Source organism: Apostichopus japonicus, chromosome 12 (assembly GCF_037975245.1).
Source record: "Apostichopus japonicus isolate 1M-3 chromosome 12, ASM3797524v1, whole genome shotgun sequence".
NCBI lineage: Eukaryota > Metazoa > Echinodermata > Holothuroidea > Aspidochirotida > Stichopodidae > Apostichopus > Apostichopus japonicus.
The window spans coordinates 17975871-18002164 of record NC_092572.1 but is presented as its reverse complement, the minus strand read 5'-3'; the positions used below and the strand labels follow the sequence as shown (position 1 = coordinate 18002164).

At 36.2% G+C, this 26294-nt stretch overlaps 1 protein-coding gene and 2 long non-coding RNA genes across 3 annotated transcripts in view; 1 reads left to right on the top strand and 2 right to left on the bottom strand.

Annotated features, from left to right (window-relative positions):
• The window catches only part of LOC139976768 (uncharacterized), a 267039-nt gene that overhangs the window by 129915 nt on the left and 110830 nt on the right, over nt 1–26294 (bottom strand). The gene's annotated exons all lie outside the window — the stretch shown is intronic.
• Nucleotides 9773–16396, top strand: LOC139977722 (uncharacterized). Its single transcript, XR_011796648.1, has 3 exons — nt 9773–9931; nt 14263–14454; nt 16127–16396. It is a non-coding gene; the product is annotated as an uncharacterized lncRNA (long non-coding RNA).
• Nucleotides 16875–24497, bottom strand: LOC139977574 (uncharacterized). The gene is made up of 7 exons (XM_071986972.1): nt 24338–24497; nt 21133–21301; nt 20521–20683; nt 20210–20268; nt 18154–18229; nt 17602–17723; nt 16875–17107 (listed from the first exon to the last, which is right to left on the bottom strand). The coding sequence occupies exons 1-7, from the start codon at nt 24394–24396 to the stop codon at nt 16979–16981; spliced, it is 777 nt and encodes a 258-aa protein (XP_071843073.1). The 5' UTR covers nt 24397–24497; the 3' UTR covers nt 16875–16978.

The window sequence follows — 26294 nt, the reverse complement described above, 5'->3', positions numbered from 1 at the left end:
CGATAAATATGAATCTAAGAGACTGACTTCGATCAACTTGCGGCTTTGATAAGCCAATGATGGCTTCTTCGCCAGTTCCTGCTTGCAGGAGGAACTAAAATACATACATACATACATACATACATACATACATACACACATACATACATACATACATACATACATTGTTCCGTGAGCCTATTGCAGAGATCTTTCAAACGAAATCAAGGTTGTTTTTTAAATACGTGTGCTTCAAATCTACAGTCCTTGCAACTTGACGTAGATCGTTTGTCTTAATTATAGTTCTTGTTACGAAGTCATCTATGGCATTTTAGTGTAATCCTATTGTAAGCTTTAAGTAGCACTTTCAAAGAAAACATTACACCTTTCCTGTGTGTTGTAAGAGTAAGAATAACCATATTGATCCTTTAAAAGGAAACTAAAGTGCTCGCAAGAACACATATAATAACACCTCAAAAGAGTAAGAAGTAAAACTAAAAAGAAAGAAAGAAAACTGGAAAAGCAACAGGCTGTTGAGAAAAGCCAAAACAAGACAAACGAATGTATGAAATAAACAAAAGCTGTAAGTTTATTGTGCGTTAAAAAATATTATCGATTATGTTAATGTGAGGAAGGTTGTTTGGATAGAGAGTTTGTAATTGCAAGGAACATAGTACATTTGCAAACCGTCAGGATAAAATTAAAGGCATTGAAGACTCGCCCAAAACCGCGTGCGGCCATCTGAAAAAGTTAACTTTCCGTTGCTTGCAAGTGACGTTTTGTTCGTGTCGCTACAAATTGCAAAAAGTAATGAAACGTGATACCTTGTTATCTTTAGCTGGACCTGAGATGTCCATAGCTGCATCGTTTGTACACTGTGCTGTGGGTATTGACCGCAGCTGTATGTACTGACTGTACACTAGCGGCTAATTACCGACGGTAGCAAGTTGTGTGTGTATTTTCTGGGATTGATGATGGTGTCTAACACTTCTGTTACACCTCATTCGAAACTAGGTCAGAATACCAGCATTAGACGTTTCTTTTTGCGCTAGTCTTCACACCCTTTAAGCTACTTAAGTAGTAACTATAGTCTAGTGGTTCAGTATGTAGAACTGTTGACTCATGGTGTTCCTTGATCGAATGCAATTAGAGTTGGTTTGTGCAACACTTCTTTTCCCTTTCGCATACTTCTCTCAGAAATCTTTATAAATTAATTCAAACAAACTTTTTACTAGCTGACGTGGTGGCCAGTACTACAGGGGGCAGATAAAAGACTCGGTCTTGCTCTGCTGGTTGCTTCAATCGTCCTTAAGTTCAAGATTCACTGGAGTTCATAACGCTCCGGTTGTGGAATGGCACTTTTTGTGGCATATTATCCCGTGTCCATGTCTCTCTTGATGTCGCAAAAGAACCAGGGAGGATGCAAAGAGGTTCGGTCAATTCGACCAGAAGCGTTTTAGGTGGCGTGCGTGAATCCTTGCCTATGTCCAGAGGGTCGAAATACTATTTGCGACCGGGCGTGCGTGCAGCCACCGTCCACTAAATACGAGGCCTGATGAGGGATGCTTTTAAGGTAAAAATATATATATATAGTATTTTCTATAAAAATGGCATTGAGTTTGAAACTAGCGCCGTCATTTGTCATGAAGTGTTATGTTGCTCTTCGTAATTCGTTAGTTACAGGTTAGTGGACAAACTTGAAGGTGACTTCAGTTTGAATGATATCCTTAATTGTTGACCACACGAAAGGAGTTAAACTATCACGGGGATGTACAGGGGTTTCCAGGAAACCTTAAGCAAACCAATTTATTCGAAAAAGGTACGCTATTGTTATTATATAACACACAACAGGGAACAAGTCTAATCCCACCCCACACCAATCCCTTAAATAAAGAGACAATTATTAGTTTCGTTCAGTATATTAAAGTTGAAATTTGGAGGTATACTTTTAAGACTACATCCATTAATCCATAGAATACATGGAGTAAAATGTAATTTCTTTTTCAATAGTTAATTTGAATAGCAAATTCTGTTGAAAGCCTCTCAAAGCCTCTCTGTTGATCATTTTAACATATTGACCAAGGATGCCGCTGTAGTGTAGATGCGAGGCACAAGGGAGGGCGCCCGACGGGTTTTGATCGCCGTTACTTAAAACAACGGCATTACGACACTCACGCCTAAAGCATATATAGGCTTATGTTAAGCCTTATTAATCGTTTATATAATATAAGTAGGATTACATCTTTTCCTTGTAGATGCGGGAACGTTATATGACCATAAAACTTCGGTGAGAATAACGGTCTAGTGGATATGATTTGTCATTTATTTATCGCTTAAATTATTCAAGTTACGTTTTACTGTTGCGTTGCTAACCATTTAGGTGGCTGATGTGGCTGATGTTTGCGGACAAGGTTCCTTTTCTGTCATCCTGTGTTATTTTGTTCAGACGTTTAGGACAGGAAATTTAACTACGAGCACTTCAGAAATTCACTGTTACACTTCTACGTTTAAAATGTCTTTTTGTAACACTATGTCATACTATTGTTGGATAGGTAACAAAAGAAAGAAAATTAACTTGCGCTTATTTATTTATTTATTTATTTCTTTGGTAGGCCTACGTGTACTTTCCGTTTACTTCCAATTCTTCAATGTTGTTGAATTTGTTGTATTCTATTGATATAGGTATGCAAAGCACAGCCTCTGGAAAGGAAGGTTATATAAAATGTTACCATGTAATGCTATTCCATCGGAAAAAAGGAATATAGCAAAGAAGAAATAAGACATCTTTCCCAAATGAAAGCCAGAAGACACGAACTATGTACTGTATTAAACGCTTAATAACTCGCCATCATGAATTGTCAGAAAAGTTGTCTCCGGAAAAAAACTGATATGTTCTTCTCCAAGTGTTCGTACTTTTCCACTTAAAGTTCCGTTTGGGTGCGTGAGTGTTGCTTTTTTTACTGCTGTCCGTCTATCTATTTCTTCTTTTTCTTCTTCTTCTTCAAATCCATTTAACGTATCAAGTATAATCTAGTATCAAAAACACTTTTGCAGGTGTGTAATATCATAGAGCTGTTCTCTTTTATATCGGGAGGGTATTTGAAAACAAATAAACGAAGATAATACACGCTGAATTGTCAAATGGAAGGAAGGACGGCGGTTGCATATATTTGATTCATTCTTCTGCTGTTTTTCTGTTAAAATTTTGCAATGAATTGAGCACACTCCTGTAATACCAGCAACAAAATTGGTTCCCGATCGTATGATCAAACAAGACATGATTGATGCTATCTTACTTCAATCCCTTAATTCGCGTCAGAGGCGTGGCAAAAGAGCCAGGCGATCCATAGAACCGGGGTCCCAATGTCCAAAAGCCCCGCCCCTCTCACAAAGGGTTGGTCCGAAAATTTGAGTCAGTAACTATGAAATGAGTATACCAACATTCAGATAGCATCCATATCTATATATATATATAAATATATATATATATATATATATATATATATATATATATATATATATATATATATATACATAAAGAGTTGGTTGGTTGGCGTCTATCTTGGCGCAGAGTGCTCTATGTCCAGTGGACAGAGCGGAATATGTGTTGATACTAGTTGAGACTAGTGGAACACTAGTGTTCCACTAGTCTCAACTAGTATCAACACACACACACACACACACACACATATATATATATATATATATATATATATATATATATATACATATACATATACATATATTTATATCTACATGTAGAATATAGTATTGTGCGATACAGGTGACAAACGCCTACAGTGGAATTACGACCTTTCTTACCGGTTTCGGACCTCTGGACATACAATCAGCGTCCATAGCCTATAGTAATTAGGGTGTCTGCATATAAAGCGGGAGGCCTGTGTTCGAATCCCGGTGGAGGCTGGAAGTTTTTTCACTGTTCTGGATTTTACAACTCATTACGATTTCAAATATTTATATATATATATATATATATATATATATATATATACATTTCCCAACTCACTATGATTTCAATTATATATATATATATATATATATATATATATATTTATATATATATATGTATATATATATACATATAGTTTATTAGTATGTATGTATGTATTTCTATAACAACAGTTTGTAGTTAAAATATCAACAAATATCAACTCCCCAATTCAATACCAGATCTATGATGGTGCATATATATTCTGTAATATGACTGTGCGCGAAGTACCAGTTAAGTTGAAATACGTGTGAACTGCGCCAACTCTTTAAGAGTCCCAGAGACCCTGGATACACCCCTGGCAGGACTGTCTCCAAATATGCATACAATTTACTAGGGTTCATTCAATAATCTGTCATCACTCTGCACAAAATAACCCTCTTATTTTTCTCAATTTTTTAGTTCTCTTTCAGCTTGGCGTCAAATAAACATGCGAACGGTAATGAACTTTTTCAGTCAGATATGTGGGTAAGAACTCGAGCGAAGGCCGGAGCTCAAGCGTCCAATCGTCGAACGCAGCATGAGGTTGTCAAGACCGTCTTCTATGTGGCAGAAAAAGTAGTTTGGTTGGTTTTCATCTTGCTCACTTTCGTAGTGAGAACTAGATTTGAGTGAAAATAAGTATAATGTGATACTATGTTTAGTTTTCTGTTTGTTGGCATATGACCAAATGTGAACATGGCTATGGAATGTCGGGCATGTTTTCAAGGCTCCTCTTATGAATAACTGAGTGGTCGTTGGCTCTCTTACAGTGCTTTACAAATGCTTCGTCACAAGGAGGGGAATGCTTGTTTCTGGAGCAGAACTTGTCAAAATAAAATGAATTGAGATTCGTCAGAAATATCAGAGTGCTCTTTGTATCCGATGAACGATCATCGTATACCGTATTCACAAGATCTTCAAACAACTCTGATCTACAAAATTCATTAACTTAGACGATATTACTTTAGCATCGCCTTGATGGTTGACAAAAATTAATCTGAGGATATCTTTGCTGAAGAGGTTTCTTAAGATGATGATCTCGTTGATGAACAATGTTTCGGATATCATCTTCTCAGTCAAGCATTTTGTTAAAACATTCTTGTTCACTTTGACATTCTCATGATATATCTGTTGTCAATTATGTTGGGCTGAATGACATTATCACACAACATTTTTTTTCTTAACTAGATATTCCTGCTAACAGACTAATACTGAAATTGATGATTGAACTACTGTACCTTTAATGTCGAATTCATAACAAACTAACCTCAATTTGGATTTCATCAGAAGCTGTTCGACTGATATTCCAACTCTGACATTGCAAATAAACAATATGACACGCTACCTTACCTTTCGTTAGGAGGTAGGGGATACCAGTCATGATAATGTCCCATTGTCTCTTATCTTACTTTATTTCACTTAACGTTTTCAACATTCATATGAAAATGCACTGCAGGTTTTCTGGTCAGTTAAATTCATCTAACAAAACCATCTCTTACTATTGACAACTAACTTCAAGATGGACCAGGATCAAGTAGAAAATGGATATTGCGGAATAAAACAATTAAAGACCATTTTTTCACCCTAACTTTCTTCCAGAAATCTGTTGTACTTATTTACCACGTATTCACCTACCAATATAGAATTAAGCAATTAAAGTTATATTGTATGCATGCCATGGGAAATGAGCCTTTAACGTGAGGGACGTGCAATTTGTTTTGTGACGGATGTACACGGATGTAGATATTCCTGCTAACAGACTAATACTGAAATTGATGATTGAACTACTGTACCTTTAATGTCGAATTCATAACAAACTAACCTCAATTTGGATTTCATCAGAAGCTGTTCGACTGATATTCCAACTCTGACATTGCAAATAAACAATATGACACGCTACCTTACCTTTCGTTAGGAGGTAGGGGATACCAGTCATGATAATGTCCCATTGTCTCTTATCTTACTTTATTTCACTTAACGTTTTCAACATTCATATGAAAATGCACTGCAGGTTTTCTGGTCAGTTAATTAAATTCATCTAACAAAACCATCTCTTACTATTGACAACTAACTTCAAGATGGACCAGGATCAAGTAGAAAATGGATATTGCGGAATAAAACAATTAAAGACCATTTTTGCTCACCCTAACTTTCTTCCAGAAATCTGTTGTACTTATTTACCACGTATTCACCTACCAATATAGAATTAAGCAATTAAAGTTATATTGTATGCATGCCATGGGAAATGAGCCTTTAACGTGAGGGACGTGCAATTTGTTTTGTGACGGATGTACACGGATGTAGATATTCCTGCTAACAGACTAATACTGAAATTGATGATTGAACTACTGTACCTTTAATGTCGAATTCATAACAAACTAACCTCAATTTGGATTTCATCAGAAGCTGTTCGACTGATATTCCAACTCTGACATTGCAAATAAACAATATGACAGCTACCTTACCTTTCGTTAGGAGGTAGGGGACACCAGTCATGATAATGTCCCATTGTCTCTTATCTTACTTTATTTCACTTAACGTTTTCAACATTCATATGAAAATGCACTGCAGGTTTTCTGGTCAGTTAATTAAATTCATCTAACAAAACCATCTCTTACTATTGACAACTAACTTCAAGATGGACCAGGATCAAGTAGAAAATGAATATTGCGGAATAAAACAATTAAAGACCATTTTTGCTCACCCTAACTTTCTTCCAGAAATCTGTTGTACTTATTTACCACGTATTCACCTACCAATATAGAATTAAGCAATTAAAGTTATATTGTATGCATGCCATGGGAAATGAGCCTTTAACGTGAGGGACGTGCAATTTGTTTTGTGACGGATGTACAGTTGTGAAATTATATAGTAAATGTACGTTTGTCACAAACAAAAGCACTACTTGCTATGCCTTAACTTTCAATTTGTGAAAGGGTTCACCCAGAGTTTCCTTTGTTGACAGCTGTGCACAATAATGCAACATTTACATGTGCCTAATGGAACAACTTAAGTACCCTAGGTAAAAGTAATAGTGAACCGAAGGTATACCCTCTCGCAAAATTTCCGTTCATTAGAAGTATATATTGCACTTTAAGTTGTGTGCATCATTTCAAACAATGCAGATGTTAGACCCCTAGGGTGTTGAAGTTCTCTAGTGGGTCAGAGTGGGTCAAAACGATGGGTCTTCATTAACATTAGGATGGTATGAGTACCAAAACTATTTTTCTTTCACTTTTCTTCACACCCTGTTATTTTACTTGACAATTTTTTGGAATGATAATACATGTACTGCAAGCTTCTTTATGGATGTTATAACAACATTTTTCAGCAAACAAGATTTTTGTTCACATCAGATGTATGTATGTATGTATGTATTTTAGATCCTCTTGCAAGCCGGAACTCGCAGCCATCATTGGTCTATCAAAGCTGCAAGCTGGCCGAAGTCAGTCTCTTAGATTCATATTTTAACCTTATGATTGAAAGGCACCGGCGTTTAACCACTGAGCTAACACATCCCTTACAGTTCTGTTGCATTGCTTCATGATTTCTTAGGCTGTGTTTACATTGGATCCCTTGTTCTTAGTTCTCGTGTTTTCAATTTAACCACAAATATGTTATATCGAAACCTCCTATAGTGTTCACACTTGAACTCCTGCTCCAACTCTGATTACCCGCTCTGGATCAGTTAACAGGAAGTCACAACATTTGTAGGGTTACTCATACAAAAGTGTGCATGCACAAAGTGAATTGCACATTTCTCATTTCTAAGGAGGGTACCTCTTTCCACCGACACATAAAACTATGAGCATATTGTGGTTTCAATAAAACTCTCTCACATAATAATAATAATAATAATAATAATAATAATAATGATAATAATAATACCAGAAACCCAACACAGAAGGTAACGAACCTATTCAACCTAAAGCAAATGTAGAACAAATTGCATAAGAATAATAATATGCATACTACAGCAGTAACAAAATACTAACAATTGCAACAACAGTTCTCGATGACTCTCCGACAATTTTCCTTCCAAAGCTGATTTATTATTTTGCTCAAAATTGGTTGAACACATTGTAATAAATATGTTGGATATCGAAAGGAAACCTCATGGAAAGAGGGAAGAATAAATGACAGAACTACGAAGAAACAATGTTGTACACAACGAGTTTGTAGCTAATAGTTCCCTATATTTTCGTGGCAAATTTGCCTAATAGTGCGTGAAACAGGCAGGGTGTTATGTAATTCGTTTGCCTTGATCTATGGTCCCCGGTTCTTCACACACTGGAACTGATATCCCCCAGAACAGGGGACCAACATCTCGCGGTCTGATCATGTGTATCAGAGTCATGTTTACACTAGGGTGTTGATCTCGGGCAGGGGACCTAATTCGGATAGGATCCCCTCTGCTCGTTTCCTAATGTGAACAAGGCTTTTAGATGAAAGTGTCATATCAATGTAGACATGCAATAGCATACTGACTGTACATGTGGTTCAATACCATGCCATTTCTTTGATATCTTGCCAAGTACTCACCAATAACAGGAATATTGTAGTTGATATAGTTGACACTTTAGTATTGAGTGTGCAGACCATATACCTCTACAGTTATGCTAATTGAACAACCACGAAAATACAAAGTGTCTGTGTAAATGGGACTTATCTTTAAACTCAGAGGTAACGTAGTGATAAATATGTTAAAATACTTTGAGTATCTAAACAAAAATAATGTGACGGACGTTCTCGTTACGAACGTACGAAAAATACAAAATTTTCTGAAAAAATAAAATCCAATGAATTAAAAGGTACTTTATGTAGTTCAAAATGTGTGTTGCATTGTTGATGTCTTGAAGTCTAGGTACTTGCTCTTGTATGAAAGTTTTAAAAATGTGATTTTTCTATGACGGACGTACACATGACAAGGGACCTTGAAGTGACCATTACCAATTGCTATTCTCTGGCAAAACTTTATATGCTTGTAAATTGAAAATATATATAACATCACCTAACAAAATCATTGCGGTATAAAGATACAATTTCTAATAATCTACAACATAATTATCATAATGAATTGGGCGCCTAAAGTAATCCTCTAACCAATACCGGGGGCCATGTATAATATTATTGATAATATACATGATAAGTGTAATTAATAATATCACGACATTGTGTACTAGGCTCAGAACCTAGAGCAAACCCTAAAAACAGCAAAGTGCAAACATTATGTATACCTGCTAAAATATACCTAATCATGAGGCTTGGATGACAGTAACCGACAAGCAATATGAAGTTTACTATCAAAAGTTCAAGTAGATTTTATAGCGAGTAGGTTCAAGGATAGATCCAACTAGTCTAGTCAAGCAGCAAAGCTCTTTATAGAAGAGGATGGAGGGGGGGTGGGTTGGGAGGGGGTCAGCTATTTCTTTGTTTGTTATTTTATTGTTGTTTGTTCGTTGTTGTGACATTGAAAGCAAAGACATGACTGAGGTGATATTTCGATCTACGATAGCAAATCATAGTTAAATGTTATTGCCGTATAACTAGGTTGTTTTGTCAACTTCCTTTCCAAATATCCGTAGTAATCTATGAAATTAATTGTATGCTTAGCATAATTGATCTGTTTGTCGTAGACAGTTAACCGATGGCAAATATTTGAAAAGTTGTTTTAAGGAATTAAATTAGGTGACAAATGAGATATGTTGCTTTAACAATTCATATGATGACCCGACATTGTTTCTTCTCCCCTTCAAAAACGAATACGAGCTGATTTATTTCATGACACGTATGGCATGTATTGTCTACCGTAGAATCATTCACTTTATTTTGTTCATAAGTACATGACTTGAATCATTTGACTCACAAAAGTCTAATCTCGACAACGAATCGACTCAACCTGATCTCATATCGACTGAGCAGAAGAAGTAAAAGGAAACGAAGATGAAGCTACAATTCTTGGTAAGTATCTTATTATATTACATAGCTTATATAGCTTTATAACGAAGCTTAGGCCAAGATTTGTTTCCTTCCAAGTACACGGTAGGCTATAATGGTATCAAAATTGGTGACGTGAACAGCATTCGAAGGGGGGCTGATTTCGGGCACGACTATATACCTTCATGAATGGGAACTAAGGGTATGGCTGTGTATGGGGTTGTTGACTCTACTCCCAAGTAGTGGAGTCTGGTGGGAGGGGGGGGGGGCTCTACCTAAAACTAAAGTGGTAAAATTTAAGAGATCAAGGGGTGTATTTTTAGGCATAATGAGACCATAAATTGAGTCTATAATTAGGTCTAAACACAAGGTTGTGCTAATAAATATTTAGAATTTTGCAAGGGGAGTGGAGTGGTGGAGTACGGTAGGGCCTAGCTATTTAGAACGTCTGCAAGGACTTATAAAGCACGTTACTATGACGATATAGTGTCCAAAAGGCTATACTGAGAGTATGCTGCCTTGTTTTCATAAATGGCTAGATTATACGTAAGCATACACATCTGCTACACTCTAAAAAAAAGGTGAAATTCACTCTAATAGAGTGAATTTTCACTCTTTCAAAGAGTGTCTAGGGGGACAACTCTTTGAAGAGTGAATTTCACTCTTCTAAAAGAGTGAAATTCACTAAGGTTGAGAGTGAACAGTCACTCTAAAGGAGTGATGTTATTATTGTGTGTTATTATTGGTGAAAGGGAACCAGCAGTTTTAAGTTTAATCTTGCCGAAGTCGGTGGTGTTACAAATCAAGGCATAGCAATGAAGGATTATGACAGGATTATGGGTTTTTCATTTGAGGGTAACTTTCTCAATCACACATACAAATGAACATAAAATATACAACATATAATCTAAAATATAACAAAATTAAACTACCGCAAGATTTGCAGGAAGTTTAAGAGAAAAAGCAACAACAAAAAAAGACAAAAATAAACACATTTTTCTCAAATTGTTATTGTTTGTATTTGAACAAGGAACTTAAACAGTAGCCTCAGGCAAGTATAGAAGGTCATGGATGGACTAAGTATTGTAGAGTATAGAATAACACACAGGACAATGCAAACAGTGTTGAATGGTATAGACTATAGTAATAGTAAACTGATACAAAAATATATAAAAATATATCTTAAATTAAAAGTTAGAAAATATGTGCTTCAGTAACGGACATTGTAACATGTTACACAAGTAATCTCCATATTCATCAACCATACAAAAATGTTATCAAGTTTAGCATAAAACACCATGTACCGGTAATTATGCCTCCTCCCTTCTGTGATGTACAAATCAAACAATATTTTCAGTAAAGCATAAAACTAAGTATTAAAGTGCAATAAAAGCCTTACAGTCCTAAACTATTCTGGATATAGGTTTTCTCAAGTGGACCATGAGCTTAAATCAGGACACTGGTGGGAGTGTAAGATGCAACTAGTATTAGTAGGATCAATTTACATACAAACAGGACAAAGGTAAGACAATAGTGAGACTTCTGCAGGCTTTCATTAGTAGTTTTCACCGATACCCAACAATGTTGACAACATCGTATGACATTTTGTATTAATATTTGACACTTTTTATTAATATACTTTATTATTACTTCTTTTGATGGTGGCAAGTCAAGAAAGTAGGATAAGATAGGATTGTTAGGGGCAACGTAGAAGTAAGAAGAAGGTTCAAAAGGTAGGAGTAACTGCAGTGGGATAAGAAGGAGTCACTTGAAAGCATGTGGATAGTTTATTTAAGAAATGCTGTTATCTGTTAGTTCGTTGCTATGATGTATGCTAATATATAGCTGGAACATGCTCTTAATTAGGCATATTATTGAGTGCTACATTAAATGACCTTACTTGTAGGTGTACCTTATCATGACCACCTTATAAATGAGACCTTCATTGTAGTTATGAAAAGTAGATACAGGTAGAGCAAAGTGCAGATTCAAGATATAATGAAACTTGAGAAGCCTGTCAAAGTCTACTATTATAGATTCACCAACAGGTATGTTGGTGTAATCACATATAATAAAATATTGGCCCAGGACTTAACAAGATAAGATGATTGTACTGTGCTTTTCTGTGCACCACTGATCAACATCGGTTCCAACCTGAAAGTAAAAATAAGATTCTTTTAGAATTCAAATCATAATAAAAAACAGTTTAAAATTAAGATAAGTGTGATTTCAGGCATTGGGATGTGATGAGCGGTTGCCACGCCTGTAATAATACTTATAAAATAATCCCAACAGATTTTGAGATGTGACAAACAGCTTCAGCTGTATTTGCTACCGAAAACAAGAGCTTATATTTAGGTTATACATGGTGTTATAGAGTCACTAGAAGTATAAATCCCTTTATAAAGTTACTTTGTTAAGTACTTTACTACAGCATGCAGCTGCTAAACACTTGCGGGTAGAATCACTGTAACAACTTTTGAGAAAATGATGGTTATTGACAGTGGTGAGTAATTCACCATCCTACCAAACAACAAGGCCCCCAGTATTAGCTAAGTGCAACACATCCCTAGCAAACAAATCCCTTCTACCATGGAAACATGACCACATGTCAACAATGGGAAGCCGAATCAGAACACAGACTATGCAAGAAACCATTCAAAGTTACCATCTAATGTGACTGAACCTTGTTGTCAAATCTTGGCAATAGACTACATATGACAAATTTAGCACGAGTTGATGCTAGGCGACGCAACAATTCGTGATACCTTGACCGAATTATGTCGAGCGGCTCCTTCTGCACATTATTGGTACTTACCTGGACCACAACCACCTCCTCATTTGACACAATTGTGTTGATCCTTTCACTGACATCCTGGATTTTGGCACCTGGCAAACATGCCCTGACCCGGCCTTTTTGCTTTATCCACCCTGCAGAACTCTCGGACCACATACCGTACTAGTGAATCCCCACACAATACCATTCTTCATTTTGGCTTCTCCCGTCCCCACTGACCGCTGTTTTCAACCACACTTCCAACGTCAATCACATCACAACCATCACGTACTTCGTCCACTACTAACCACTCACTGTTTCTCTCCTGGGAGACTTCTTTCCCATCACAAACATGACGCAACTCCTCCACAGGTAACACCTCGAATCCATTACAAGTTGGAACATCCTCGCAAAAATCCCTTTCAACAACTGCACTGCTTACAGTCCTACTATTCCTGACTTCAGTCCATTCACAATTACAGCTATTCAATAGCTCAACTAATTCCTTACATTTCACGAACTTATCGCAAACAAACACAATATCTTTACTCGAAGCTGACTTAAAGTCACATTCCAAGCCAGAAACCTCAAACACGATCCACATATTACACTCATCACAGCAGACTAAACGATCAGGCACAGTCATAACGAATATACTAAGGCACAGCAAATGCGCGAACACAGAAAATCGATACTCACGATGAGCAGCTTAGGCTCAACAGAGACTATACACCTAACGATGGGATAAACTGACGCTACAGACCTAAACCGTACGGACAGCACTGAAACAAACAAAAAACTCACAAAAAAAACAGCACAGATTGAACACAAAAACACGCAGAATGACAGGAACAGACAATACAAACCTCTACAGTAACAAACACAACGAATCACAATTTTTTTTTATAAAAAAAAAAAACGATCCCAGATATGAACGAATTTAAAGAGCTCCGAAAAGTACGTGTGTGTACGCTTCAACGACCAAGGCCAATCTGAGAAATTAGCAGAAAATCTGAGAAATTAGCATATACTCTTGCCTTGTACAACAATTAGTACTAGGACGATTACTACTGCCAGTATGTCACCTGTGATAATTCGACTTATTAAAGATATATTGACTTACCTTCAAATAACTGAACAATGTATTCTCCAAAACCACGACTCTCCAACCAGTTTTGAACAGACATCTTCAATACCTTCAGAAATTCTCTTCTTGATTGTAATTGAATTGTTATTGTGATATTGCAAACGTTATACTTTACTATGTAGGCAAATTGCCTGTGTTCGTGAACGTGAACCCATACAGCTGTCAACTAATAAATCCAAAAGAGCGGGAACATTCGTCAATGTAATTGGCTATTCACTCTTTTGGTTTTACATAGAAAATATATTATAATAGTTTCTAGACTACATAAAAATGTTGGATTTTTTATTCAAGTTTATTTGTAGGGTTGGGACAAACATTAAGTATTTCAAATTACATTGTAACGTATTGAAAGTCCCTTCATTTCCTTTATGAAATATGCTAATTCCCCATATGTTTGTCTTTTCCTCCTTTATTATGATATTTTTCTTACAGATTCTTATCATGATCGTGGTGGTGTTGACTGTGGGCGTGGCATCAGAGGACTGTTTTTTCAATTGTGGTAAACAGTTAGCTTCGTGCAGCTGTAAGTTTGGCTGTGCGGGCAGGTATGGGAAAGACGATTGTTGCAGCAGCTACGAAAACGCGTGTGTTGGTAAATAATCGGGGACACAGGAATGGATTTCTGTAAGTAATTTCTGATCACTCATTCTTTTAAACCCACGCATCGCCAGATGTGCTTTTCATGAACATGTACCCTAGATAGTCAAGAAAAGGATATCACATGGTTTGCAAAAACCACGTGGCTGGCAAGATATCACGTGGCTTTAAATGTTCCTTCAAGTACTAGACGAAGACTTGAGCAAGTTTAAAAACATGTCATCTCAATGTTGCTTTATTTTGCTCTGTTTATTTTCCTTCTTTATTTGAGGGGGGAGGGGTGTTAGGGGGTTGTGGGTTGAGGCAGACTTTGTAAATGTCGTTTGATGTTTGACTCTTTTAAGCCATTACGTAATGTCAGACAAAATTTTCAGTGACGAAAATTCTTACCTTCAACATGAAATTGTGGAATGCAAAGCAAAAGCCAAGCTAAATCATCCTTCCTTTTAATGGCCATATCTTATGATCACACATTCACAAAATGGCAACCATTTTATATCCACTTTGAACCTTTATATCTCGCGAAACTGCGTGCACAGGTCTCATTCCTTCCCTCTTTGTAAGAGTTTGCTCATCCCACGCATCGTTATATCAACAAATTTATCTTAAAGATGACGGTTGGGGTTTGCTGCTCATTGATTTTGTCTACTGTAATATATATATATTTAAGTTTACTTAAATTAGAATAATTAAACAAATCAGTTGCGAATGGAAAGTCGGAAAGAACGTGGAAAATTCGCAATATTAATAGCATAACAGATACTTATTTGGTAACCTTTTAGCAAATTTATATATGAAATTTTTACACAATTACATATACTTATATTACATATATTTCATATATACTGAACTGTTTTTGATTGGCAATAAAAATTGCACGAGATTGTTTTTAATTGTAGACCTTTCACGTTTTACTCAACATGTGAACCGTAAATATTCCATGCATGATTATGTAGGTACTGAAATAAATTGCAACTTGTTTGAAAAATGAACATGATTTACTGCCGTTTTCTTGATATCAAATGCATTATATAATGACACTGTTTCATAAAAACTTAGAAATTGAAAACAAGTATTAGTGATCCTTTCAAAACTAACTCCATCTCTGTGTAGCCCAAACGATTTGATTTCTTTGTAATAATTCAAGCTGAAGATCGAGTCAAATTCGCATATTTTCAACACACGATTCAACTCGGTGTCGAATCAGTCGATATTCAGGATGTGACTGTACTATCAAACCATTACATACATTATGAAACATGTATCTATTCAGCTTTAAGAAACACAAGAAACAAACTAGTCCAAACTAGGACCATCGAACACTAAAAACGTCTCATATGTTTCAGGTGATAGAAATTCGGCAAAAATAAGTGACAAAAATGAAAGAAATCTTCGCGAGTAAATACAGTATATGCATTAATAAACTATGAACGAATCTGTTGAAAGTATGATAGCCCTGAACGAAATGTATAAAACATGCATTTACTCCTTCTTTTATTTCGAAAAAAAGTTTAAAACTTCTGATGTAAAACAAAAGAAACCATAGTATTATTTGTTACATTACATCTTACGAACAATAATGAAAAATAATGAATAATAGTATGGATAATATTCATGTTTGTGAACTGATTTTATTATACTTCAACTTGAATGAAATGTGACTCAGCTATATTATATATTTGTTCTTTTCATTTTACAGGAGGACGTCGTATCAGAACGTCCGATTCATACTCCGGTACCACATAATGGCCGTCTTGTAATGGTGGCGGGATACATGTATCAACATATCAACCGGGAACACTTGACTTTTGACTAAATCAAGGTTTTAGGCTATATTATTAGCCTCCGTTGGACAAATGATAATTTAACATCTAAGTTGTTATTCGCAGCTGCCATTTTCAATGGTACCATGCTGAGTGTAACTTAACCTTGTACACAAGCACGATAAATACATGAACGGAGCAATGAATGTTTGATTTCTACTGTCGTTTGTGGTGTCAAGTTCTTCGTGTCTGATATTGAGATACTACAAACTCGGGAAGAATATTCAAATCTAACTGACATTGTGTGCAAACCTGATCGGTGCTCCCTTTCAAGTTTAATTTGTTGTATTTCTGTGTATGGTTGACTATATTTATCAGCATTTCTACCTCTAGCTCCTGTCAATCTAAACGTAAGGTTTCTGTTATACCAAAAAAATACTGTTACCAAAAAAATACGTCATCCCTCTTCCCAACAAGAATATCATTGCATCCCCTCCATTCCGTTCCTTATCCCACCTGACCCCGCCTTGCCCCACCCCACCCCAACACACATGTCTCCCACAGTCCCTATTGCCACGATGGTATTCTTTATAAAACAGTAGCGAATGTAAATGTTACTAAAGATGCGATGCAGTAAACATTAAGTGGACTACAATATGAGAAATGAATCAATGAGAAAACTGATGGTGTGTAAATTCGACATATAATTTTGTTTCATATTATTTATGATTAATCAAATGTAAAATATTTCAAGTAATTTCAAGACTCTTTCAAGGTAATATTTTGTTTTAATATGGTTTCATCCATCCTGGTATATCTTGTCCCCCGTATCTGGTTAAAGTAGGAATCATTGCTTGCTTACGGCCAGTGATGGTCCTTGTAGGATCTGGTGGCGCTCCACCGTCAAATCCAGGCACCTATAGATCGCAAAAGAATATCACAAAGAGAGAACGCACAAGGTCGGATTTATATATATATATATATATATATATATATCAATTTTATTCATTATTAATGTTACTATGGTGTTTACTAATTAATGTGTGTAATACCATATATATATATATATATATATATATATATATATATAGGAATAACGGAAAAACTGTTAAACAACTATGCTGCATTTAGAGAAAGGCTGGATCTCGAGTGAGATACAATAATTGAATTAGGTAAGTGATTGGAAGTAAAACAGCCAATGTTTGGTTTGGTATATATATATATATATATATATATATATATATATATATATATATGTATATATATGTATATATATATATATATATATATATATATATATTTGCACTATTGCACTCATAACCATTCATTATTTGTATATTACTTATGAAGACGAAAGTGAAGAGCTTGGGTACCGTGAATGATCTCAGAGAAGAAAGAAAAAAAAGCCTACCAATAGTGTCGCTTTTGGAGCTGACGTCACTAGTCGTCTGGTAGGCCTGTTGTGTAGAACACTCCGTCCGAGAGGTGTCTTGTCCGGAAGGCATGTCTCAATACAGTTGAAAACATCCCCTACTGTGATACATGGAAGAGAACAGATCGTAAAATCGTTTGACTCAAAATGTGACAGGCAATTTTCAGATATACAGAATCGAAATTAACGATGAAGCGTAGAGGTGTATGATAGTCTCGATAATAATGAGTAACTGATGCATAAATGGAATTCAAATTCAAACTTCACCTATAATCGGCAGCAGTAAAGAAGTCAAGTTCAAGAGTATTTCAATATTATAGCATGGACATTATTATATCATCGCTCCCATAAAGGAGGATGAGATATTGTAGTTCCTTTGCCATAGCAACAGTTGCCATGGTAATGGATACCCGTGACGGCGAAACATTAAATTGAAATGTACCCTTCACAGGTATAATGGAAATGCCAAGTGGTACTTTCCTCCGATTGCCAGATGGCGTGGCTAAGAATTATTAAATTCTACTTTGTTACCTGCGTTTGGCCGAGCAAGTCTCCTCTTACGAGGAATGTACTGGAAGGGATGAGTGGTACTCATTAAAGTTGTGTGCTACAAGGAAGCAAAACAAATAAATCATACATTTCTTCAAAAAAGAGAGAGTGATTAACATCGACATGTAGGCTACTGTGCATTCCTCAAAAGGAGGGAGTGATTTACATCCACATGAACTGTGCATTCCTCAAAAAGAGACAGGGATTAACATAGATATTTACTGTTCATTCCTCAAAAAGAGACAGTGATTTACATAGATAATGTATTCTACATTTCTCAAAGAGACAGTGATTTACATAGATAATGTACTGTACATAGACATGTGCCGTGCAAACCTCAACAAGAGACAGCGATTTACATAGATATTTACTGTGCATTCCTCAAAAAGAGACAGTGATTAACACAGATATTTACTGTGCATTCCTCAAAAAGAGACAGGGATCTACATAAAAATGTATTCTACATTCCTCAAAGTGACAGTGATTTACATAGATAATGTACTGTGCAGTGTAAAGAGACAATGATTTACATAGATATTTACTGTGCATTCCTCAAAAAGAGACAGTGATTAACATAGACATGTGCCGTGCAAACCTCAACAAGATCAAATGATTTACATTAATAATGTACTGTGCAGTCCTCAAATCCTTTGGTATAACTGAAAGCCTTCACAGCTTCAAATATTATCAGATAAATGCTACATTGCCATCTAATCGGCATTTAACACAAATGCCTATTGGTCCCCTTAAGGTCAAGGAGCCCAAAGGTGAAGTGGCCACCGTGAATACTTCTAGGCGACACAAGGACAAATTACATTCTATTCTAGGGAGGGGCGAACAAGCTTATGGTATCTAAATGGTACTTTCATTGCCTCTCTCCATCCAGGTTTATAAATGGGGACCTGTGAGATAAAACTGTCAGTTGGGCGTTGTTTAGCTGCTGCCATGTGGAGGGATTGTCTCTCTATGTTTTTCAGGTTATCGTTGACCAGGCTAATATTGTGATGCGCCTTGAGCACCGGTATCGGTGGATATGTCTGCACTTTATAATCCTTACAATCCGTATAATCCTTATAATCTTAATATTTCATATCATATATGCGTGTTCTCGTGGATGTCACTGGTAAAGACTGCATACCTTATATATGATAAGTGTTGATACCTGTCTTAGAATGTAGTAACAAAATTCGTGAAGCCTTAACCATCAATAAGTATGACATTTATTCGACACAAAAAAAACCCAATTACCAAACCACGTCAATTTACGTGGAAATAGACATTACCGTGGAAACAAAATCAGTCGTAACTTCAGACTGTAACATTTTTGTTTTACTTTGCCGCTTAATCAGGTTTAACATGAAGGGGATACACCAACGCCATATTCTAATTAGACTATTTCTGTTTTCACAAATTTTGTATATAAATCTCCCTCAAACAGGTGTTTGAATATACAACTCTGATTCAACACAGGCAGATGCTTGAACAAAAATGTCATTAATTAATCAGTCTTAAAAAAAACCAGGGTCGTAGTGATCAATTATTTTAAGACTTACAAGACGCATCATAAAGACGTGGTCACTATGACAAGACTTCAGTAAGTAATGTACATGTTGTTCACGACACATGGCATTTGTAAGCTACCGTCGCTTCTTGATTCGACTTTTGAAAATTAGTTGGTTGATGGCGCACGTACTAAAGAATTTTGATCGACACTAGCACAAAACCCTCGAAATGTAATAGGATAAGTGAAATAGCGCCCTCTCCATTGAATTGCCGGGCAACAGTGTTATTTGGGTTAAAGTGACAGTAAATCTAACGACAAATGAGTACTATGAACGTCTTGAGCAATACTGATGTAAAGAGAACGCTTTTCATAATGTTTTATAATAACGCTATCGTTTGCTTCCTTTGTGCCAATGATTTTTTTTTACGTCATTTGCTGTCACAGATAAAATTAGATTACACCGCACCAATAACTTTATTTCAGAGATTCAATTAATTAATCGTAATAACGAAAAGGAATTATGTTATGACTTACATTTTCACAAGCCGGAAGAATTCTTTCTCCTTGTGAATCATTCTCCGGAGAGGCTGGGACTGAAAACAAAATGTTGACAATGTTTATTTAAAGGCATTTCTCTATGTTATTGTGGTTTCTCCTCAACATCTTGACTGATTCTGTCAGTGCTGATTACAAATTTGCATAATATTTCACAGTTTCATCCTACCCCCCCCCCCTCCCGTCCCCTTCCCTACCCCCAACAAAAGAAAAATGTTAAAATTTAGAATTTGCAAAAATTAATCATACTCTCTTTTTTTCTACACATTTCATTTTTCTCTGGTACTTACCAATGCCTTCAGCCCTTGTGCCTTTATTTTTATTACATCCGAATCTCGTCGGCCTTTGAGATGGGGCTGGTGGAAGAGGATAATGGTGTTGCATGGAGGAGATGGGTAAAATGTTCCTTCCGCCAGGAATCTGCGAAATTATAGTCTTGACTTTGCAAACGGGCTGACAAGAAAGAATTAAGAAAGCGACTTATGTATTTTAGATCCTCCTGAAAGCAGGAACTCGCGAAGAAGCCTCATTGGCTTATCAAAGCCGCAAGCTGACCGAAGTCAGTCTCTTACATTCATATTTAACGTCCATGATTATGAATTGTCAATTGTCAACAACTCTGTAACTGGACGACATATATACATTAATCTGGGAGTGACTCGAACCGGGGACCTTATGATTGAAAGGCACCGGCGTTAACCACTGAGCTAACACTCCTCACACTTCTGTATATCTAGGAGGCAAGCATAACATATTTTCTGAAAAAGCAACATATATATATTTGACAATTCGGGGAGGGCCTATCGCCCACCCTAGTTTATTCCACTCCAAGTCTCCCCTCCCCCACCCCGGTGGCTACGTCGTCGATGTGTCATACAGAATTTAAGTTGATGTTGAGCTACCTCATTGCATAATCTTCTAAGATGGCTAAGATGACACGGATGTGGGTTGTTCTTCCGGTTGTCAGAGGTCGGTCTCTTCTTTCTTAAGACAATTGGTTTGACCGTGTAGTTTTCCTGGTAGTCACTGCGCCCTCTATTCGAGAACAATCCCTTCGTAGACGCTAAAACTCTATAGTGAGAGAAATAGAGATAAGATACCAAAGAAATAGGTTTTAAATATGTGAAAAATATACTAAAATGATATATATTTAGGTCATAGCTATGTATATATATATACATGACTTGTATAATAGCTAGTAAACGTCGTACAAGCGTATTAAAATATGCAAATTATAAAGTAAAAAATAAATAAAACAAAAGACAAAAAGTAAACATAAAAACTAACAAAACAATGAAAATCAAGACATTAGACTTAAATGAAGCAAAATATTTGGAACTGAATGTTTTTGAAGAAAGCTAAAAAAAAATCAAGAATGAGCAGTTTATGTTCTACAATAAGATAATAATAATAGTCTAAATCAAACACACGTACGGTATTTTTCCGGTTGCGTGTTACCTTCGACGAAAGCAATTAACTTAAAACTCAGAATTAAAGCTTATTTGTTGTAAATGATCCAAACGAACGGAAATGAATTGATCATAAAAAAAAGGAATTGTTGCCCAAAATGTGCCTTCAAGAGACACATTGATATCACGATACAAAATATTCGAACGTCACGTTGATTTTTCTTCTTTTTTTTTCTTTGAGAATAACAAATGAACTAAAGCAAAAAAACGATATATTAAGACAGGAATATTCCGCTTACTTCGCTTAACGAATCACCTTGATTAAAGTCGGCTAACTTAACACTGGTATGTCTTAGACATGATATTCTAAATAAACTAAATAAAGAGGGAGGTGCATATAATTCCAGAATGATGAACTGAAATCGATTTTTCACATGATTTGATAGCATACAAATAAACCAGGTTTGCAGAGTACATGTATTATCTCATAAGATGACGTTAGACGGTGATTATAAAACATGGCCGTTATGTTATAACAGAGTATCATTCACGTAAAAACTCTGCAGTAGTCAAACATTTCCTTGCTTGATGTTCCAGTTTTTACATTCATCATCTTGGCGACCCTGCAGGGGTGGGGATAAGGGGGTGGGGATAAGGGGGTGGGGATAAGAGGGGGTGGGGATAAGAGGGGGTGGAGATAAGAGGGGGTGGGGTAGGAGGTATCATTGTAGATCCCATTTGACAAAGGTTGTTATCCATTGATTACTTTTCAAAAAGGTGTTATATTTCGCAACGTTTGAAGTAATTTATGTTCAAGATTTTTTCACTTTTTTTCCGCAAACATATCCGCAATTTGTTTCTCCGACCATCATTTATTGGCAGCCATACAAAATACATTTTGACCCTATAAAATAGGGTCTCGACCCCCAGTTTGAATATTGAAGACCGTATAAGATAGAAATTTAATAAATTAATTCCCTACCTAAATGTAACACGGCGATACATTATTATAAATTTTTTGTCTTTTTTTTTTCATTGGACACATGTATTGTTTCTCCTACTATGAAATATTTGGCGATAGTCCAAAATACATTGTCGACCATATAAAACAAAGGGTCGCGACCCCATTATTGGACATGTGACTACTTCCAATTACGAAAACAAACAAAAAACAAAATGGTCTCGCAGAAACAAGGAATGAAATCAACAAAGAAGAAGAAAACAAACTCGTCGACACAGAAGCTATTTTGAATAAATTAAAAATATCTCAATATCCTAATATATTTTAAAGCAAAATAATTACAGAATTATAAATATATATATATATGTATATATATATATATATATATATATATATATATATATATATATATATGTATATATGTATATATATATATATATATATAAATATATATAAATATATATATATATATATATATATATATATGTATATATATATATATATATATATATATATATATTTATATATATATGTAATATATAAGTTAATTCACGGAGATGTGTATCCTTCCGCGCTTAAGGTTCATCTTGAAGAAAAGCTTTTAACTGATTAGACGAAGGGAAATGAATAAAAATGTAGAGATTATTCCAAAGTAATATCCTCCTATAGAATTTTCCAAGAAGCTTCACGAATTAACATGAACGTTTCCTTCATTTTATTGTGCTTTCTATTTTCATGAAAGTTTAATCGCTTGTTTTACGAGACTTTTTTATCATTTGTTACATCGTTGTTCTGTCACGGCATCCTCTCCATAGTCTGTCGGTAAGCAGATCTGCAAGTGTGTATGTGTGTGCGTGTGTTTGTGTCTGTGTGTACCACTGTGTGCAGTTTATCACTGTGGCTCATTTTTATGATACTAATTAAACTCCAGTACAAGCTAACCAATCACATGATTACGAAACTATTAAACTGGGGAGACTTTACTTACTACAACAAAGAAAATGAAAGAACGAATGAATGAATGAATTTAGGTTTTATGAATTAAGCTTCTTTTTTCTTTTCTGTTTTTGCGCAAAGTAAGCGGGAAGAAGGGGTCGACTCAGTACGTGCAAGAATCAAGGCAAGAATTGAAACAAAGATGGCAGTAGTAACCTAGTCTGAACATATCTTGAAAACCAACGACAGAATTTGTTTACGTGAAAATAAGTGCAAATTCAGGACTGTTATTAGAAGGGGATTTATCACCCCACCCGCACCACCCCTCCCTCCATCTCTATAGACTAAACGTATGGGAATTTCAGCCCCCACTGGCACACAGAATATTACACAAACAAAAATCCTGTATTTGTGGTAGAAACTTAGCTGTCGAAAGTCTTTAACACTTGTTAAAAGTTCCATTAAATGCACCATTTAGCATGTTACCACCCCCCCCACTCTTACTTTACCAACATTTTCAAAGAGGTAGGGCCACCCTTCTCTTATGACCCTCACCTCGACGACATAACATATTGCAAACTATAGCCTAACACTGCTATAAAGATCAACACCGGTATGAGATTTCATGAAGTTGTTCCCGGTTATTTGAAGCTTGAGCATAAAATAAAGGCTAATTACGTTCTAATTACGTAAATACGTAGTTGCCTATAGAAACTCGATGTTTGTTATACAAAAGAAAATATCTTTATGCAAATCGTTAGAATTATGATCTACGAAGGGATTCCCTTCGTAAGGTTTTACCTTTCTTTGGTGCGAAGGAAATCTTCTAAGGGATTTGGATTTAAGGATTCCGTAGCCATGGCGTCTTGGAGCTGTTTAACCTTGTGGACTGACACAATTCACGGCTTCTCTAACTATGGTATTTACAATGTTATTGTAAACAACGACACCACTATTGCCATGTGAACGCAACGTCGTAACAATACACAATACGCAAATAAGATATTGTCTCACGCGACACGCCCTTATAATATTGAAATGAGCTGTGTTCATGGATCTTATTTAAGCGTCTTGTGCGCTGTTAAATAAGTTTCATAACTTTAGAGTAAGGTCACATTTCATCGCAAGCAACAATGATGTAACACACGTCACGCAAGCCTAGCTGAGCGCAGCGCCTATCCTAAAGTGAGCGCATGCATGATGCGGTAACACGCGGGACCGTTTTTTGTTTATGCGTCACCATTACGTAATACAATGTTCTGTTGTATAGCGCAATGATTCTGTATAGCGCCTTCGACACTGTGTCACAGCTTTCGTATTGCGAAGTGAAGTGTGTGTTTCATCATTTGACCGGTTCTTTTCAGTAGAGCCGTGCGTGTTTACAACGCAATCGGCGCATATCATATAGTTTGTCGAAAAATATTAATTGCACGCGTTGTCAGTGTACCTATGTATGGGTAAAAGCATCGGCGTTTACATTGAACTGGACCAACTATACGTCAATGGCGAAGACGCGCAAAAATACGTACCAACAACGGATGGTCCTGTGACGTGCTCCCTTGTAGCACTCAACTATTATAGTACTCCTTGAAATTATATTGCACGATGTCATGATCTCTCATAGCTATGACCTTCCTTGTGAAGCTATGCGAACAATGTAATCTTGCTAAGTGGTACATTTTCCAATGTTTATTATGTTATAATGTTATTATGAATATTTTCTTTCAAAAAATCGAACTGCATGCAGCTGGAACGCACGTAGCTTATAAGAACTGTACACAAATTTACTTAGACACAGAGGCAGACGACAGGATTCGTTGCTCGCTAGCAACACAAGGCCCCTTGCCGTTGCTACACGTAAACAAGAGCGTACGACCGACGCAAGGAATATGTATGAATGTATGTATGTTCGAATATCAGCCATCAGGGTCCATGCAGATCAAGCTTGTCTATGAGACGGAAAGTAACTCTAAACAACGTTATTATCTACACACCTTAGCAACTGTTCTCAAATTTACCGTAAATGTCCGATATAGGGATATTCTGTTGTCTACGGAACACTTATCTCTTCCAACTGACAAAGCGTTAATAATATGTAGGTAGCGCGTTGGAGCACGTCACATGACCCTCCCTCGTTGGTACGTTTACGTACTGTGGATTGATCCCTCCAGGTCATTTTTAACTTCGATGAAGTATAACATATAAAGCACTCGCAACGAGACAAGATTAAATCACTACTGCCTGATACCATCAGCATGCACTGACGGTATACTTCACGTCACATAGGCAATTCAGCAAATAGACTTCTTTTTATAAAATTAAGTTTGGCAATGTCGGAGAGTTTATCCACGTGAAATCACCCCAAATCCTGCAGTCGCTGTTTTGTTTAAGCAAAAAAAAAAAAAGACCACAGTTAAATACTCGTCAATTTCCGAGAATGAAGCTTAGTGTTTGCCTACAAATACTGTGCTCACGGCTGTGTAAACTCGGGTGAAATTACGGGTTCTCCTTAGGCCTTACGGCAGAGTCTGTTGCTTAGTAACGCATTCCTTTGAATGTATCTATACAAACACGTGGAATGCCAAGCTACACTTAAATATAATATATTTTTCGTCAGTATTTGTGATTCTAGAATGACGTCATCAAAGGCATGACATGGCTGACATGATGGAACATATTTTTCTTTCCCATTTCTTGCATTTATTCGTTTTCTCCTTCTCAAGTTGGTTTCCCTCCGTTTTGGATGGACTAAAATAAC